Source organism: Polyergus mexicanus, unplaced genomic scaffold, assembly GCF_030449975.1.
Source record: "Polyergus mexicanus isolate NDT 795.1 unplaced genomic scaffold, iyPolMexi1.0 SCAF_4, whole genome shotgun sequence".
Taxonomy (NCBI): Eukaryota; Metazoa; Arthropoda; class Insecta; order Hymenoptera; family Formicidae; genus Polyergus; species Polyergus mexicanus.
The window spans coordinates 12,126,488-12,145,979 of record NW_027223324.1 but is presented as its reverse complement, the minus strand read 5'-3'; the positions used below and the strand labels follow the sequence as shown (position 1 = coordinate 12,145,979).

General features: G+C 28.5%; 3 protein-coding genes across 6 annotated transcripts; 1 reads left to right on the top strand and 2 right to left on the bottom strand.

Moving 5' to 3' along the window:
- Positions 1 to 287: 287 nt before the first annotated feature.
- LOC138932150 (UBX domain-containing protein 1) lies at positions 288 to 2,491 on the top strand. Its single transcript, XM_070293712.1, has 7 exons — positions 288 to 483; positions 555 to 608; positions 675 to 836; positions 983 to 1,234; positions 1,307 to 1,541; positions 1,617 to 1,797; positions 2,183 to 2,491. Exons 1-7 carry the CDS (start codon positions 428 to 430, stop codon positions 2,227 to 2,229), a joined length of 987 nt encoding a protein of 328 aa, XP_070149813.1. The 5' UTR covers positions 288 to 427; the 3' UTR covers positions 2,230 to 2,491.
- Positions 1,785 to 4,656, bottom strand: LOC138932151 (ribonuclease Oy-like). The gene is made up of 4 exons (XM_070293713.1): positions 4,193 to 4,656; positions 3,056 to 3,590; positions 2,635 to 2,926; positions 1,785 to 2,245 (listed from the first exon to the last, which is right to left on the bottom strand). The coding sequence occupies exons 1-3, from the start codon at positions 4,252 to 4,254 to the stop codon at positions 2,762 to 2,764; spliced, it is 762 nt and encodes a 253-aa protein (XP_070149814.1). The 5' UTR covers positions 4,255 to 4,656; the 3' UTR covers positions 1,785 to 2,245; positions 2,635 to 2,761.
- A 728-nt stretch (positions 4,657 to 5,384) lies between these two features.
- On the bottom strand, positions 5,385 to 17,588 carry LOC138932148 (ATP-binding cassette sub-family G member 1). 4 transcript variants are annotated; one of them, XM_070293709.1, is made up of 12 exons: positions 17,493 to 17,588; positions 14,230 to 14,529; positions 11,069 to 11,186; positions 10,211 to 10,400; positions 9,279 to 9,424; positions 7,906 to 8,144; positions 7,361 to 7,557; positions 7,046 to 7,214; positions 6,558 to 6,658; positions 6,259 to 6,414; positions 5,926 to 6,166; positions 5,385 to 5,755 (listed from the first exon to the last, which is right to left on the bottom strand). In XM_070293709.1, exons 2-12 carry the CDS (start codon positions 14,375 to 14,377, stop codon positions 5,586 to 5,588), a joined length of 1,875 nt encoding a protein of 624 aa, XP_070149810.1. In that variant the 5' UTR covers positions 14,378 to 14,529; positions 17,493 to 17,588; the 3' UTR covers positions 5,385 to 5,585. The 4 variants fall into 4 exon arrangements, with proteins under 4 accessions (XP_070149810.1, XP_070149809.1, XP_070149811.1 ...); XM_070293708.1 differs by having other exon boundaries at positions 17,326 to 17,560; XM_070293710.1 differs by having other exon boundaries at positions 5,385 to 5,633; positions 17,326 to 17,560.
- Positions 17,589 to 19,492: the final 1,904 nt, after the last annotated feature.

The window sequence follows — 19,492 nt, the reverse complement described above, 5'->3', positions numbered from 1 at the left end:
GGTTTACGATTGTGCGGACTTGAATATATATATAAATAAATAAATAAAATTGATTCAAAATACGATTGAATATTTTCAACATTTTATATTATATTTTAATATGTTTGTTTTTATAACGTGTTTATATATATATATATATATATATATATAATTGATGAATACATCTTGCGATACATTATTATCTAATGTTATCTGTGAAAGTTATTAATCATCTTGTCAAACCTGGCTCCACATTTGAAATTGGCGCTAACGAATCTATCGCCATGCTACAAGTAATTTTCAGTCTGGTCGGCAAGTCGGCCTATAAGTAGCGCGTCGATTCGACGTGACATTTAATTTTCGGATAACGGAGTACACAGCGCAGCTTGATCTGAAAGACATTTCAAAGTGATATATTGACGTTGAACGTATCAACGAACAGCGCGAAATGTCGTCGGGCGTTATAGATATTCTTGTGGATATGGGTTTTAGTATATCCAAGGCGTAAGTTCGGAAATAAACGTTACATCGTTTTAGTCTAACCTGTGATGATATTTGATTATTTTGTTGCACAGTGAGAAGGCTTTGGAGATCACCGGTAATAAAGGCGTGGAACCAGCGATGGAATGGTATGCACATAACACTTTAGTATAAATTATCACGTTATTAATCACGTTATTGATTTTTTATTTTAGGTTGCTAGCTCATTCGGATGAAGCTGAACCAGCACCCGAACCTTCTATAGGCGAGAGTGCCCCAGCGCTAGCTGCTGACACACCAATACAGGACAATGTCGCTAGTGCTAGCAATCAACTGGTATCCACGACTGAGACGGCTAAATCCATGAAATGTGATGTGTACGTTGAAATGCAAAAATAAGTTTTTAAATGTAGGAATATTTGATTATGTATTCAGATTGATACGTTATATCTTTTGTATATAAATATTACTTTATCAGAAAGAATATATGGGATATTATTATGTTTACAAACTATTTTTGTAGATGTGGGAAGCTGTTTAAATCTAATTTAGAAGTTGAGTTTCATGCCACGAAGTCTGGGCATGATAGATTTTCTGAAAGCACAGAAGAAAAGAAATCGCTTACTGAAGAAGAGAAGAGGGAACAACTGAAAATGTTGGAAGAAAAATTAAGACAGAAAAGAAAGGAAAGAGAGGAACAAGAAAAGAAAGATGCGCTTGAAAGGGAAAAAAATAGGATACGGTCAGGAAAGGAAATGTCTGAAGCTAGGAAAAAGTAAGAATATCAATAATGGATAATCAATTTTAGATAGAATATATGTAAGTTTATATTTTGCTTATGTAACAGATTGGAAGAGTTAGAAATGAAGAAACTCTTAGAGCAAAGAAAACGGGAGAAGGCAGAAGAGAAAGAAGCAAAAGAAAGAGTTAGAGCACAAATTGAAGCTGATAAAGCAGCAAGACGAGCTAAAGCAACTGCTGAAAATGATCAGTCAGTTAATACAGCTTCAGCTTCCTTGTCTGCAATTACTTCGTCCACATCTATGCATCATAGAAAGGATTACACTGAAACCAGACTTCAGGTACTAAAATAAAATGCATACATAAAAGTATATTATATATACATGCAATATGTTTCAAATAATGATATTTTTTAGCTTAGGCTTACTAATGGACAAACTTTGACACAAAGCTTTGGAAGCAAAGAACAATTGTCCGCAGTGAGGCTGTTTATTGAAATGAATAGGACAGATGGTAATGGTCCTTTTCAATTAATGACTACTTTTCCTAAGAAAGTATTCACGGACGAAGATTATGATACACCATTAGATGTATTAGGTATGTTGCATTGATAATTTATTGTGGTATAGGCTGCGGTCGGGAAGACGCTAGAAATGCTTCGAAGCGTTTGATTGACCAATCAGGACAAAAAGAGTAAAAATTTCTTTATTCTAATTGGTTAACGCAATGCTTCGAAGCATCTCTAGCATCTTCTCGACCGTAGCCATAGCATACATAGGAAGCGCGTGCGCGCGCGCGTTTGCTAGTGAGCGTACAACTGAACATTGATCACTAACATATACATACATAATATAACTTATATAAAATATTATTTATTGATACAATTAGTGCAGTTTTATCAATTAATATTTTTCAATATATTATGCTATATATTATGCAATATTCTGTCAGTTAGCATAATATATTTTTATTTAATTGGCAGGTCTGGTACCTTCAGCAGTTGTAATCGTCCAAAAGAAGGTGGAATGATGTAACCAGTGATGCCCTAATTTGTAAGCAAAAAATGTATATTATCATACAGATTAATTATAAGATATTAATGCTAATATAATGATATTCTTTATTATAAACAATCGGTAATCTTATCTGTAGTACGCAAACTTCTTTCTGATTTCTTTGTAATCTCTTTCTTTATGAATAGCATAATAATTAAAAATTTAGATGATAATAGAAAAACAGGTTTGGGAATTTTACATTAATTATAATTTAAACTAATTGTGCTTTTTTTATCTATACATCTATAATTTAATTTAGAAATTGTGTTAATCTAAAATTTTTAATATCTTTAATATTTTTAATATTTCTTTAATGATGAAAAGAAAGCTAAATTATATTATTTTTCTTATATACTAAGATTTATTATTAAATTCTTACCATGACAAATTATTTTAAGTGCATATGTCATATATGTATGATATATGTAATATTTAATAATTTTTTATCTAGTTTGTGCACACACACACACCCGTACACAATGATTTTAATATTATTATTATTATAGTTATATCTGTACTACACGATTATTGTGTGGTACGGAACTAGGATATGTTATCTGTTTGAATCTATCACAATTTGTAGGGAACTTATAAATGCCATCACAGTCTATCAACTGCAATGTTTTGTCAAAACAGATTCTTATCTCGTTCACATATAATTCACCCGTTTCCTAAAAGAAAGCGAAACTATAATCTTTTATATAAGAAAATTTAATATATTAAATTATTTTTCTATATCTATAAAAAAACGATTTTTACAAATATTGTTTGTTTATATTTAAATAATTTTAAATTTTTACCTCATTGTGCGCGCACATTATTTGGCCTCTCTTGTTCAATATCTCTTGAATTCCTATCAACATATTTTCTACCATATACTTTTGCCCTGGTAAAATATTTGCTTTTGCAAGTATGTCTATCATATTATAGGTATTGAGAAGTTTTAATCCTTCTTGAAAATAGTCATATTCATTGTTTAATTCTTTTATTGCAACTGCACAGGTGCCGTGTTTATACCATTCGTGTTTCCAAAATGAATAAGGGTCGGATCCGTCCTGAATATCAATCCAGTTCTCTTGTAATTGACTTTTCAAAGGCGCTAGAACGCTTGGGTTAAACGGCAGCGATTTGTTGCAATACTCTGGGCCTAACGTATTATACCTCGTCGGCCAAATACCGTGGATAGTCCATTCATCTCGTTTAGGTAACGAACAATCGTGTTTCTCGGACTTTTCTTTCCACATAAAGCAAGCTGTCAATGGCCATCGTTGAGTAAATATCAAGACATCAAATTTATTGGATTCTCGCTTCCTACGTTCTTGATTTTTTAATTTTCTATTAAAAATATTTGAAACTGAAATATCTTTTTTTTTTAAATTGCGATTTGCATCAGAACGTGACGCAAATTTTTTTGATTATATCATTTTTTAATTATTATATATATATATATATATATATTCAGAAAAAAAGAAAAAAAAATTGATATTATCTATATTAATTTATTTATATTTTGTGTATCAAAAAATATTTAATTTTAATTAGGCGATTAGATAACATTATGTTATTCTAATGTTTAATAAGGCAATTTGTGTAGTTTCCAATTACGATTATTTAACCAATTGAGTTAGAGAATTGAGAAAGATCTAAATATAGAACGGCTCATTTCATGAATATTAATTAATTCGTTATTAAGTAATTTTTCGGAAGCTGTATATGCGCTTTGACATTGGTATATTTCTCGCTAAACTTTTCTTTTAAATGACTTTTAAGCATTTCGATATAATATTCGTTAACATCTGTACGCGCACGTGCTCAGGTGTGCTAATAATGCTAACGCACATTATCTTCATTTATCAGAATATTGACACAGCAAGTTATATAATATTTTGAACAATACTTATTTTAATATCATAGAACATTAATGTTACTTCACTTACCCATGTGTGATGTACAGTAAAGACAGCAAAAAAATACACAATGCAATATTATACTTGGCCATTCTATTAGGAAAAGAGAAAAAATTGTTCCACGTGGGAAGAGTAGATATTGACTCCGAGAGAGCAGTGTCGAAGCTAAAGCTAAATACGCTCGATTCTCCCACTACCTTTTTCTGCAGTTGCCACCACCACCTTTTCCCATTGTTCCTCTTTCATTCCACATTATGTGTCGCAGATGGTCTTCTTTACTCGACCTCATTGTGAAATGTTGAGATTTTATGTGTAACAGATGGTCTTCTTCACTCAACCTCATTGTGAAAAGATGAAATATTATGAATTTGACAATATTAAGTATTCTAGCAGATGTATCGCGAAAATACTACATGAATTGAAAAGCGTCACGAACATTTAATTGACATAACTGTACATATAATAGTATAAAATAATTTATGACATAATGTTGCTTTATAATTACATAATTATACTTTGTAATTTTGTTTTAGGAAATTTTTCTTATAATTATAACATTTTTCTCAATAATTATTTTTGATATTTAATATAATCAAAAAACACAGTTATTTTTAATTTTTGAAAGATAATATTAAATTGTGCATACGATTAATTTAGAAAAAGAGCATTTAATTGATATTATCATAACATTATCATATTTGATTATGCGTGCTAAAATTACAGTATTAAGTAATGCTAAGGAATAAATAGAAAAATGCTGAAACCGATGTATCGTCACGAACCATACATATCGAATTTTCTAACATCATTTATCTACTATACTTATCACTTGCTATTTTCTTTATTGTTCTGACATGACGCATATGTACAATAAAAAAATCACGGTATCATGCCATGTTATATTAACTTCTAAGAGAAAAATTTCTGCAAACATGCAACCTAACATACTTGTGAGCAATAAAGAGATAGCAATAACATTAGATGTGGCATCGTCATTTTCTTTTATAATTCAGTTTACAATTATTGATAACAGGAGAGTCACTTTTTGTATAGATATTATAACGCTAATTATATGTACTCTTTTTGCATGATTTAAATTATTGTTTTTATATATAAAGTTCTATATACAAAAGTTTCTTATTTTATCTTGAAATCATTACAGATATGAATTTGACAATATGATGACAAAATTAGGAGAAAATAAATTTTGCAATAGAATATATGCAATTTACTTTCTTTTATTTAACGAAAATTATAACAGATTATCAATTTTTTATATTATTAATATAAATCATTTTTTTAACAACAATTAATATTACGTTAAACATATCATTGTATCAACAATCGTATTTCTTTCACAATTACATTTTTAATTTAAAATTCGTTTTAGAGAGCATTGAGCTAAAAGCATTGAGCTTAATGATCACATATTGAAATGGCTCTTGATATATTTTCCGATTCTCTGAAACATCTGAAAAGTTTTGTTTGGTTGCACTCTTTGCTTCAATAAATAATATAACATTCCCTTACAAATAATAAATATAATAATAAGAGCTAGCATATCCAGCCAATAATTTGGAGCATTTTCTAGACCTGCGAAACACACAGATAAAAGATGTTACTTTAATATCTCGAATATTTATATATTATTGAGAAATAGAAAAAATCGTTAATACAGAATATAAATGCGATACGCGTATATAACAACTCTTAAAATGAACGATTCAAAATAATTAGCTCGAATATTATTATGAAGTTTTTACCTATTGTTCGAAAAATTTCTTTGGGCGAACTGAAATGACAATACACTTCTTCCACCGGGCAAGGTAATCTCTGTCTATTAAAACCATATATGGCTACTGTGAGAGCCTCCAGTCCATATCGAATATGACTGGCATACATGAATAACGTTCGATAAATTGGTAGAGGAGTGGAATCTCCAAGACCTTGTACTGCGGTTAAAATCATGGCACAAGTTATCGCCGGCCCGATAAACACACCATTCTAAATAAAAAGAAAGAGATATCGGCTGTTATATCTATAATTTAAAAAAATATTTTTTTTTATTATATTCATAATTATCATTCCAAACATACTACGGAGTTGAATATGCTAGCAATATTATGTCCTATACTCTCCCCGATTAAGGCGCAGATGAAGCAAGTACTAAAGAACATGATGCATCTATGCCACTCCAGGGGTTGACCCGTAATGAGGTAGACCATTGAAAGATATATAAATCCTAACAGTATCTGAGAAAAGATCAGAGAATTTTTTAAAAAGTTATATCGACTTGATAAAGGTCTAATGTAATAAATAATAAAGATATATAATAAGTGATTTATTATACGAAATATTTATGCTATACAAAAAAGAATTTACCAAAGGAACCAACCTGTAAAGGCATACTAGTTACATTTATGGCCCAGTAGTATGCGCTAAAATTGTACCATCTGTTGAAATACTCTCGCTTCATTATTTTAATTTCAAAAGGAACTGTAACGAAAGAGAGAGAAGAATATTGATATAAAATACAATCATAAGCTCATTTCTATATAGTTAAAACAGTATAATTTAGTTATTTTTTTGCCTTTTTATTTTTAAAAAAGATTTTACGAATTTTAAACATGGTAACAATTAATGAATATTATAAAACATAATTGTATAATGTTATATATTTTGATTGCTTTTAATGAATGCTTTTTCTTGCAGAGAAAGAGAGAGAGAGAGAGAGAGACATTTCCATATATATATCTTTCTCTCTCAACAGAATATCTATAAATATAAAACTGACAAATACTGAATTTTGCAAACAAAAAATTAATTTAATTAATTATTTATACACTAATTCTAATTACGTATACAAAGAAAAGATATTCTTACAATGCATTAATACCGGTAGCATGGGTATGTACAGAAATACTATTAGGCACGCGAAGCAAAAGCCAAAATTGAACAGGGCCCTGGAGCCATCATTGCCCATATTCAAAAACAGTAAGCCAATTACTAGTCCCAAAAAAATATGTAGCGATATCTTCAGATAGATGTAATTCTGTGAATATATAAAAAAGAATGTGCTCATTCAACATATAGTTTTTTAGAATCAAGCTTTCTCGATATTGTAAATTTCTTTTGAATTGCGATATAAATCCACTTGGCACTTAGTAATGTAATACATAATATATGTTCGATTCTTACTCTATTTCGATAAAGCTGCAACATCATCCTCTTGATTAACGTTTTGAATTGATCGAGCCAAAAGACTTTCGGATTCTGCGTATTAAGCTCGAGTTCATACTTTGCTCGAGAAATTGGAAGAATCGGTATCTTCTCGACGCAAGTAATCATTTGTTCGATCAGATCGGAACCATAATCACCCGAGCAGATTTCTATTACTGAATAAGTATTCGAAATTTTAACATCTTTTGATATATTTAAGCGTTATTATTATATTATTATGAAATTAAATAAAATATGAATTTGTAAAATATTAAAATCTGATATATCTAAGCGTCATTATTACATCGTTATGATTGTGTGTGAAATTAAACTAATTGTAAGTGTGAATTCTTAAAGCTCTGAGATCTCCTACGAAAAATGTTAAGCGTTTTTTTTATGAAGAACGCGACATTAATATATATTGTGACTTGTAACTTTAAAGGAAATATTGAAAATAATATTGAAAGAAATCATGAAAATCGAAAAATACGATTGCATAAAGAGCATACGTGCATATAACTTACCGAAGTCCGCCGGATTGTAATGCTTCGGGCATTCTAAACCTATGCTTTGTAGGAATGGCAACACGTTATCCGAGGTGCCCCTATAAGCACATTGACCTGCAGTTATGATGTAGACGTGATCAAATCTGTTAAATATACTTGCGCTGGGAGTATGTATCGAGCATATAACATTTCGTCCGAAACGTGCCAGCTTTTGAAGACTATCGATGCAATAAAAAGAGGACAACTCGTCTAATCCGCTGAAAAAAATATAAATCTTTTCTGCAATACTTCTACAATATTAAAATATTTTGAGTGAATAGTTTTGCGCGTGCGCTACGGTCATCTCATCACGAAAGCATATCGCGTGAGACGAGATGTTATTTTCATTCTATTTCCTAATAAAATTCGAAGATATTATGAGTAAACGTTTTGTTTACGCCATTTTCTTGAATTTGTTTGCTCATTTTTTAATAATATTATGATCAATTGTTTTTTTACATTTATATTTATTTAGTTATATACGTGATTCATAACATTCATTATAATTGTGATTGAGAGAATCAATAATTGATTATCCGTAATCAATCAATTTCCAAAATTTATTTTGATAATAATATAGATTTTTCTAATATTTTGCTTTTCTCTTGTGTTTAGAAATACTTGATTTATCGATGCATAGGTTTCTTTATGCTTTCAAATATGTAATATGTGTATATATATATATATATCCAAGACATAAAATATTTGTTTACTGCATCTTGTACTTTTTGCATCATAGATAATCATGTTGAGGAAACCCAGCTTCTTTTTTTTGTTAATCAGGCGATAATTAACATCTAATAAGTTAAGATTGTATAGTAAAAGAAAAATGGCCGTGATATCTAAATACATGTTGTAGTTCCTAACGAGTTACAATGTGGACATTACTAATACTAAAGATGCATATGACGCACAATATATTGCGATCTTAGAATAAAATTACGGATAATTATCGAGACTCATCATATTTTGCCTTCTTGAATTTAACATGTTTACGATTTCAAATCATTTTAAAACTGCTTTTTATGTATCTTACAGCTGCAACATGTGATGACTTTATATAATTATTTTAATAAATCCAGTCTTTGCGTATAAGTAATTAATTATATGCAGAAAAATAATATAATTATATTGAGATGAAGAAATAATAATAATAATATGATTTACACAAATTTGTTTTTCTATCTACGCAGATATTTAAAAAATATATACGGTTACTCTCTTTATTACTATTATAATTATAATACGATCAGTCATATATGTAATCATTTAAGAGAATAAAAAGCTGGGGTATATATTATAAATAAGAAGATGAGACAAACAATTTTATATAAATCTTGTACAATACTCACCTGGTCGGTTCGTCCAGAAAAATCACAGGTGGATTATTTATTAATTCAAGTCCGATCATCAGCCTCTTCCTTTCGCCACCGGAGAGTCGTTCCATAAGCGTATCTTGTGTTTCGGACAATCTAAGTGTAACCAGAATCTCGTTTATCTATAAAAATCAATCATTGTATTGACCTTCTAAAAATGTGGATATTTTTATGATTTATATAAATTAATAGTCCTAAGATATCAATTTTTGTTGTTTTTTTTTTGCTATTCTATGTTTGATTTAAATTACATTTAATCTACTGCCTAAATGCGCATAATATCTTTTCTTTTTTGATATGTGAAGGAATCTTATGTTAATTGGACATTAAATTTGACGAGACTGATAATGATATTATCCTTACGGAACTAATATTTTAAATGAGATATTTAGACGAATTATCTAATTTTTGTTATTATTGATAATTACATAAAAGTATTGCTAAAAAGTCTGACAATGAATCAGTGAAGAGAGATGTATGTATATAATTTGATTTTCATAAGAAACGACTGATACTTGAATGATTTTTTACAATTTACTGTTAAAAAATGTTTTAACAATAAGTGTGTTTGAACAAGAACTATAGTTGTGTTAATTAATTCACTTTTTTGCCTCAATCTTTTATTCTGACAATGAATCAGTGAAGAGAGATGTATGTATATAATTTGATTTTCATAAGAAACGACTGATACTTGAATGATTTTTTACAATTTACTGTTAAAAAATGTTTTAACAATAAGTGTGTTTGAACAAGAACTATAGTTGTGTTAATTAATTCACTTTTTTGCCTCAATCTTTTATTCTCTTGAAACGATCGTCTTGTTGTTGTTCTTGATTTTGTTTTTCAGTATAGACCGTTAAAATATTCTGTCATAATATTAGGATTAGGCTACGAAAGATCGTACTCACGGCGATGCGTTTTTCGGATTGCGATTTGTTTCTGCCGAGTTTTAAGTCTGCAGCGAAGGACATCGCTTCTATAACCGTAAGTTTCGGTTGCACGAGATCTTCTTGCATGATGTAGCACGACATCTTCTTGAATTCCTGCATGTTCCGCGGCTGTCCATTGATATTTATTGAGCCAATTATGTCCGTATATCTGTATACGGAGAATGTCTGCTTTAATGTTGTATGATAAATTGCAACGCAGCGAAATTTTTATGTTCGTTGTTTATCGCTTCCAATTTTATGATATAAAATATATAATTATTTATCAAACTATCGTATAATCTTTTTGATTATACGGTTAATTTCTATATTTTTAATTATTCAATTGAAACTATATCCTCTTAATTTTAATAATTATAGATTATCACAAAGTTATTAAACGTTATGCAATATATTATTTAGTAAACACAATCTTATATAATTCAGACGTAGATAATTGAAGCTTGAACCTACTAAATAATCGTGTTATATAAAAATATAGATTATCGGAAAAATAGAAATATATATAGAATGTCGTAAAAGATATGATACCTTTGATAATACGTATGTGTAATAATGTATGTATATAATATAATTTGATTTTAATCGCGCAAAAAACAAATTATAATAAGAAATAATAAGAAGAAATAAGATGGCCTGATTTTATAACATAATATATAATTACAGACTTTTGTGTGTAACATTATGGGTGCCGATAAATTCTCTGCGAGAGACAATAATTACTTGAATTTATAACAAAAAAGATTATAAGACTAGCCAATATAATTTGTTGGATAATCTCAACGGTTTATTTGAATTTATGATTATTCAATTATGTACTTGTATCCGGCGAGAACATTGAGTAACGTCGATTTTCCGGCACCAGAAGGACCCATAATCGCTGTAAGCTCACCCGATTTGAATTGTCCGTTAATTCCTTTTAAAAGCATCTTTGACTCTGTAAATTTTTGACGAAACATTGAATGATATATTATATTTAAAAAATAATAAGTTTTTGTTTATGATTAAAAGACGCTTGACGTACAAATTCATGTTTCTTTATAGAAGACGAAGAATATAAAATCAGCATATTCTTCATAATTCACATACAGAAATTGAAAAGATAAACAAAGTTGAAACGTAAGGAATAAATTTCCGCTTTCGCGGCGCGATAGTGAATGGAAATATTTCAATGAAAATATAAGCATCATAATCCGTAAAGTTTGCTTAAAATATATATACATATATCTACATAGATTTAATTATATCTGTGTATTGTGCATTTAATTATATAAGCGAGTTATACGGCCATGTTTATAATCTAAAGCATATAGAAAAATATACAGAAAAAGATTTCTATATTTGATAATAAATCTATTTAAAAATGGTGTAAGACTAGTAATAAATTATTCTTTCAACAGATTAATAAAAGAGTTTAATGAATAACACAGGCATGCGAAATTAAAGGTGTTAAAAGTTGTTTGAGGATTACCATTAGGAAATCACGTATAATTTTCAAGCAACAAAACCTCGCAGATCTGTGTAATGAAATGATATGATGAGATATAATACATTATTCCAAGTGACAGTAAAAGCGCATATTTATTAGACGCATAATAATTTAAACAGGATACTCTTAACGTGATTTACTTCAGAATTTTATACATCATTGTTTGATTATCTTTAGATAATGCATTATGCAGCATTTGATCGTGAATTGCGTGAATTATGCACGATTCTTGCAAAATGGCTATTTTTCTTTACTTGTTGTGAATCGTAACATTCAAATGACATTACATTAGCGTCTGTCAACTCCCAGCCGCATTCTTTGAGGAAAGAGCAACCATAACTCGCGACACTCCTATTTTATTATGCTCATATTTTATTCATGTAACCCGTTTATTGACTGTTGCTATCTTATGTATATGTGAAATTATGTACATTTATTATGTACAATTCTTCTATTTTTAATTTTTTTTGAATTTTTATTCTAGATTTACACAGCATTTGTTGTTTGTAATTGTATTGGAGAATAGCAATAGCGATCAAATTTATGTTTTGTATGCGTTGCAAATAATGCACTGCTATAAAATAAATCTTTAAAGCAATGTTATACAATCACAAGAAGAATAATACCACATGAAAGCGCAACTGATATGCTGTACTTTATATTCATCCGAATTAAATTATCGTTAATGATTCATTATTTGTCATGATAAGCAAAAAACTTCGTCCGTCATTCCGTCGACCATAACAATTGCCACATCAATCATTTTTTATACAAGATAAATTAATTTCTTAGCAATGATTATATGATAATTATATATCATTAACCGCTTATTATTCAAAAAGCTTCTAATAATTACCTGTAATTGAATATTTCCGATAGATTTATCGCAGAAGTATTTGCGCATTATCGTAGAAAGAATTGCGCATTCGGTTGCATGAATGACTTTAATCGAATTTTTTGTTGATGAGAATAGTTTAGTTTTCGTATATCTAGCTATAAAGTAACGATGTATTTCGCAATTAGACTTTAATCGACGAAATTTTACGTATTCGTGTTAAAACATACATTTATCGAAATTATGTGTTTGAGATTGCTTAAACAACTGGTGATTTCAAAATATCCTTCACAAAAAGTATCAATAAAATTGATTGTATTGTGAAATTGAATAGTTATTTTTTGTAGCTATTAGTTTTAATATACACAATGTTATAATGCCTAATTCAAAAAATTTTAAATACCATTGCTTTTAATATCGATGTTTCAATGATTATGTGAATTACATTATGTGAAGTATATATATTTATTATGTGCACGAATATATGCACACACAATTTTTACTGTAGATAAAAAAGTTACGATTTCGATAAATTTACTATTTGGATGATACCGATATAAGTCCAATTCTATAAAAATAATTTTGTCACCAAAGTAGCAAATTAAATTCTCTATTATAGATTAGCGAATCATTTTTTCCAGACAAAATTATAATTAACTGATTTGAAAAATTTTCTTATTTATTTATTAATTAACGTGAAAAAAATTTTCAATATCTCAGATCTTAGATTATATATCGTTTTTCGGAGAAAATTGTCGATGTGTATAAATAGCAACATTTATTGTCATTAAAATGCACAACTATATATCATGATTTCACATATATATATATGCTTTATCATTAGGTATATAATTTATATTAAATACCTTATTATGTATATGTATGCGCGTTTGTGTGCGCATACGCGTTAAACTTTTTAAAATATTATTATCACACAATCTGAATATTTTTATCTTATTAATGCAACTTTAATTTGATGCAGCATTATTTTGATGTTTAATCTCCCTCGTTTTTTACAATTTGTAACAATAGTGAGAACAAGAATTGAATGGAAAATGATGAAATAAAAACGAAATATATATGAATCTTTATTCTTTGTTTGAATCACAAGCGAGCGGCTGTTGAGTCGACGAAACCACATGGAAGTATGTGCCTTTAATATGTCTTAATGATAATTTTATGCGACTAGTTTGACGCAGTATATTTTAAATAAATTTAAATACTTGTCTAGAATTATATAAAACTCTACTATGTTATCTAGAGATCTAGACCAGAATAAACTACTTTATGCAGTTTTTATCTTTCTTAGTTTGTATGATTCAGTCTCGTAATTTTATCTAATCAAAAATTTGAAAATAATATAATCAAACACTTATTACTAAAATGCTTTTCTTTTCTAAACTTTAATAATTTAATAGCAATTCTAAATTATTAAATTATATATTACATATATATATATATATATATATATATATATATATATATATATACAATATATATCTTTTTTTTTTAATTATATATATATATACATATATATATATATATTTCTTTTTTCTATTATGTACAATATATTGTATGTACATATAATATTTTATGGCTTTTCTATACTGTTACTTTAACTTATTAATTTTAAAATATATATGGGATTGCCTTTACCTTTTCGAGAGCTCGGCACTGCATACGTCAAATCATTGAACTCAATATCCACCGCGGCCATTTTTGATGCATATAACGTAGTACGTATAAAATGTTTGTCATGACTAAGGGTCTTTTCTGTAATTTCGCTATTATCGACTTCCTTCATTTTGTTTCTTGCAGTAGGTTTTATAATTATGATTTTCCGCTTGAGTTGCAAGAACGATTTATCTCCAACTTGCAACTGTCATTATCTGATATATACTCTTTTTAAAGCAAGAAATTATTCGGTATTGGCCAGGAAAATAAAACGAGTGATAACTAAAAACAGATATATATAAAAGTACTGACGTGCTATAGAATACAAGAAAGAAAACGTTTCTCGGAAGCATGGTGGTTGCCTATATCACCTTATTACTGATGTTGTATATACACAGAGAAAAATGATAATATCAAAAGAATTTTTTAATAATGATAATGCAAATTAATAAGAGATGAATAGGTGAAAATGCAAACAAATAGGATGTGTTTGAGATTTTCGCATATACATATATTTCCGAGTTATTGATATGCATTACTTCATTTAGGATATTGGAGTTCTTCCAAAGAGAGAAAACATATTCTTCTTTCTTTTTATAACCCTCTGTGGTTTATATGTGAATGGCCATGTGTGAAATATGCGGATAAATATCCAAAGTGAATGACGGTGACGCAGTTCCGACTTTATATTACACGCGTGCGCCATTACGTAAATCTTCTGCAATGCTGAACTTCAACTGACATGATCGTCTTCGATCAAGCGTCCGATATTGAAGAATTATGATTAATAAACTATGTACATCTAAATATATGTCCCACATACACAAATAAATAACAGTAATTAAGGTCAATTCCAAAGAGATACAAAACTGACAACCAAGACCAAGATCAAGTAATTAACTTTTAGGAAATCTTTGAACTAAATCAGATTTATATTGATGTAATAGTATATCACTGGGCTTATTCATACAATAATATAATATTTTAAATAAGGGTGTCCCATTTTAAAGGACCCACTCAAATATCTCAGAAACACTGCGTTAAATCGAAAAATGTTTCAAACAAAAGTTGTGTGGCTTCAAGGGGGCCATAAGATGGTGACAATTATTTGACCTTGGAAAATCATTTGAAGGTCATGTGAAGGTCAACTTTAAAATCTTAAATGGAAACCCCCATTTTTTATTTAGTATTCTTGTAGCTGACATCGAGAGATTTCCAAAACACTATAACAAAGTATTTTTTCATTAAGTACTTTTTGAGGTATTTTATATTTTAATCTGACATCTTTTGATATAAAAAATTAAATATCTCATAAAATAGTTAGTTTTTGATAATCTTACCGTAATACTTTTATGTACAGAATAATGATACAAATCAATTAGTATAAAAAAATAATAATTTTTAAAAAAATTATTTGCGATGTATTTTTTTAAACAATTATTTGTATTATTTGTAACAAGAATACTAAATAAAAAATGGGGGTTTCCATTTAAGATTTTAAAGTTGACTTTCACATGACCTTCAAATGATTTTCCAACGTCAAATCATTGTCACCATCTTATGGCCCCCTTGAAGCCACATAACTTTTGTTTGAAACATTTTTCGATTTAACGCAGTGTTTCTGAGATATTTGAGTGGGTCCTTTAAAATGGGACACCCTGTATATATATATATTGTATATATGCAGTTTCTTCGCATTTGTTTGTTTAATTACACAATAATTACAAAACGCATTATGAGCGTGAGTGTGGGAATCTTTCGCTTTTTTCTGTTTCAAATTCTATACGAGAATTAAATCGACCGAAGGTACAATTATTCGGTTTACAACGTATCAGATGATTTATCCTCTGTTTACTATTTACTCCATTATCAATTTTTATTGATTATATAGCGAATAAAAAACTTGACTTATTTACAATTTTTGATAACTTTCGTGTTTCCTTCCGCTTTGTTCTTATACCTTGTGTTCTAGAAAAGCCATATATGTATCTACGTAGACATTTATTTAAATGGACAACTACTTATCTACATATACGGCATATGACGATAGTGTTGAAAGTGTTATATTTGATAAACGCACTTCCCGCATTTGGTATACATAAGTTCAACAGAAAATGAGATTTTTTTTAGATTGCAATCTAAACATGACAAAGTTCATAAAAGTAACCCTTTTTTGCAACTTTAATTGCAAATTTCTTAAAATTTTGACGTGATGGAGCAATTTGGAAACCGGATTCGTGTCTAGTGTCTAAAAAATTATAAGAAACGATTAGTCTCGTTCCGGCGTTTTTTTTTTTTTTTTTAGCTGTGTAATTTGATATTATTTTGTATGAAATTATGTTTTAATTTTTACAAACACAAACTGAATTCGCGTTAGCCTAAAATTTTATCTTTTTAAATTTGAATAGATTCACACATTGTCATCCTAAATAATAACTAGTTATACACAATAATTTTTTTCGTGATGTATCTACGTGGAGGAAATATTTTATTTATCATGTTTTTTTCGTCCACATATTGCAATTAACGATAAGAATACAGATAAGAAAGATAAAAGACAAAACATGGCGCTCTCTCTCCCTCTCTCTCTTTCATCCGCATATCCTGTTTTACTATATTTTTGAATATTATGTGATAAATCGTATATTGTATCTTACTTATTGTATCTTACTTAGTTTCATATTTATGTCTCGATTATTTTATCAATTATGTTTTATGTGCAAAATATTTCAGATCTGCTGCTCTTTTCTTAATTTGTTAGTTCTCTTTTTGATTCCTTCGTTTTTTATTTTTTTCATGCATTTGATTATATATTGATTATTAATCTTAAAATTAAATTTTATTTAAATTAAAGTTAAATAAAATTAAAAAATGCGATTATTATCATCACCGTTAATATTTCTAAAGAATAATTCTTCAATATCTTTGAATTTTTGAATCACTAGCAGCTTAATAATTATTGTATTCTAGTCTATTGTAGTCTAGTATTTTTAATAAGACAAAATTATATCTGAATTGATCAAAATAAAATAGACATGCTAGAAAATAACTTTATACATGCGAATTGTCGAAACTTACGAATGGTCCTCTAAAATACTTGAATTTTGCTGTTCGCGCATCACCTCTTTAACGTGGTCATTAAACGGGAATATGGCGGTATCAGTGATTTGCAAATAATGCACGTTGTCACATCGAGCACAACGTTGTTTATCGATTAACACAACTACTTTACCAGATATACGAACCATGAACCTTAGTCAGCTAACACTACCAGTAGTACGCTACCAGTAGCCGGCAGCAGACTGACTCGGAAATAACATTTGATGCTCCCGTACAGCTGTGTCTCCCTATCAGTATATGTATAGCGTGACTCTTAGAATGAGCACTCATTACGCCACAGTCACACATAACGTGACTACAATGACCGTTCGCATCATGGTTTGTACGAATAAAATATAGAATAAATTTTAAAGGTGACGACGAGACGCGATTGTGACTCTCGAGTGAAAAGAAAACTAGATACATGCTGGTCTCTAGAATCTATTGTTTTGACACCATTGCACAGATATCGATCGTGTCCAGCTATCGTAAATTCCCTCGTATGCAATTTAAATCACTGATTTAATATTCAATTAATCGCCTGATGCAAGGTTACTTTCTATAATACATTATGAATTGTTTTCATGACTTTAATTGCTATATTTGGAATAATATAAAAGATTGAAAAGGGACGTTACACGTCCGATATCTATATTTATTGCATATGTATATGCTCTGCTAATAATTATGAACATGTATCGTAGCAGTAAAAATAAAAGAGAATAAGCGCGACAGAATTTATTTCATTTATTCATTTAATGGATAATGTATAAATCCAGATCATTCACGTATAACGGAATTTTGTAATAAAATATTTACAAACAAGCGACTTAATTATCTTGTTTATATTTATCTTTGCGTAACGTTACATGTGAAATAATTTCTCATGAGATTATAGCTCTGTAAAATTGAAAGTTTATTTTTATTTTATGGTAAGAAAATCTTTATATGCATATAAATTTAAATTAATTGCTTTGATCGCGTTCAAAAATTAATATATCAGTTGTAATCGAGGATTGCATTTTTATGAAAATTTACACAAATTTTGTTTATCGTTAATGATAGGATGGATATTCACGTTTTGCGTACATTTTGTAAATTTTTCACTATTGGTTATTCGTTACCAGTATTACGAATTTTCGTATCAAGATTGCACGAACATTTCAATAAATCACACATAAAATAAACCGAAAAATTGAGGATGAATTTTTATAACATCATTGCAACAAACTAACAATTGGCGGATCAAATATAACACATAATAATTTAGAATAAAGATAATTGTGACAAAAAAATATGTCTATGACTTGTAATTTTGACGTACGTACGCATCTTTAATACATTTTATATTTTCTAATCCTCTTATCGATTCCGCGAGAAATACGCGGCATTGACAAAAACAATTATTCGTATTACTGTTGTTGATTAATATTTTTATCAAAGTATAATTAGAAATGTATATCTACATTATTTCCCATTCTACATTTATTATTAAAATTACAGGCAATAAATGATATAATTATCATGCATAGAAGCCTTGAACTATGCAAAAAAAAGAAAATATATTGAAAACATGCAATTTCAAAATTAATGTATCGAATAGTAATGTATATTAAAACTAATTTTTGTGGCATATATATGTCTATAATTATTACGATATCGTATATAATTATTTACGATTTATGTACAATTTTAACAAAGATAATGATTAATTGTAAGAACTTATTATAATATTGAATAAATATTAATATATCCACCAAAGGAATTTCTAAACATTCTCTCAGATAATAATGTATAATACAATATTAGAGGTTCTTAAGATATTTTATCACCGAAAGAACTAACTAAAGAAATAAAAAGAAAGAGAGAAGGAGAGAGAGAAATATTAATAACGCAAATTGTTTTTTTATTAATTTTCTCTCGTTCATTATTCATATACGAGTTTATGAAAATTATATAGAAAATTATAAATATATCTGTTCACATATGAAAAATAATATTGAATAATGTTATTTTTTAAATGTCATATATGTATATGACATATGCGATTCAATATTAATATTTTTTTAATATAGATGGAATAATGGCATAATAAATAAGTATTTAATACGATGAGATATAAGGATAGGAGGGACGAAAAAATTGA

What these genes read in the sequence shown, in the direction of transcription:
- LOC138932150 (XM_070293712.1), top strand. Translation starts at nt 428, where the DNA reads ATGTCGTCGGGCGTTATAGATATTCTTGTGGATATGGGTTTTAGTATA. An exon ending in ACACTGAAACCAGACTTCAG is followed by an intron (nt 1,542 to 1,616) that starts GTACTAAAATAA and finishes GATATTTTTTAG; the next exon opens with CTTAGGCTTACTAATGGACA. An exon ending in TACACCATTAGATGTATTAG is followed by an intron (nt 1,798 to 2,182) that starts GTATGTTGCATT and finishes TTTAATTGGCAG; the next exon opens with GTCTGGTACCTTCAGCAGTT.
- LOC138932151 (XM_070293713.1), bottom strand. Translation starts at nt 4,254, where the DNA reads ATGGCCAAGTATAATATTGCATTGTGTATTTTTTTGCTGTCTTTACTG. An exon ending in TTACTGTACATCACACATGG is followed by an intron (nt 3,591 to 4,192) that starts GTAAGTGAAGTA and finishes TATTTTTAATAG; the next exon opens with AAAATTAAAAAATCAAGAAC. An exon ending in TAATGTGCGCGCACAATGAG is followed by an intron (nt 2,927 to 3,055) that starts GTAAAAATTTAA and finishes GCTTTCTTTTAG; the next exon opens with GAAACGGGTGAATTATATGT.
- LOC138932148 (XM_070293709.1), bottom strand. Translation starts at nt 14,377, where the DNA reads ATGAAGGAAGTCGATAATAGCGAAATTACAGAAAAGACCCTTAGTCAT. An exon ending in TTTCTGGACGAACCGACCAG is followed by an intron (nt 8,145 to 9,278) that starts GTGAGTATTGTA and finishes TATTTTTTTCAG; the next exon opens with CGGATTAGACGAGTTGTCCT. An exon ending in TAACTAGTATGCCTTTACAG is followed by an intron (nt 6,415 to 6,557) that starts GTTGGTTCCTTT and finishes ATCTTTTCTCAG; the next exon opens with ATACTGTTAGGATTTATATA.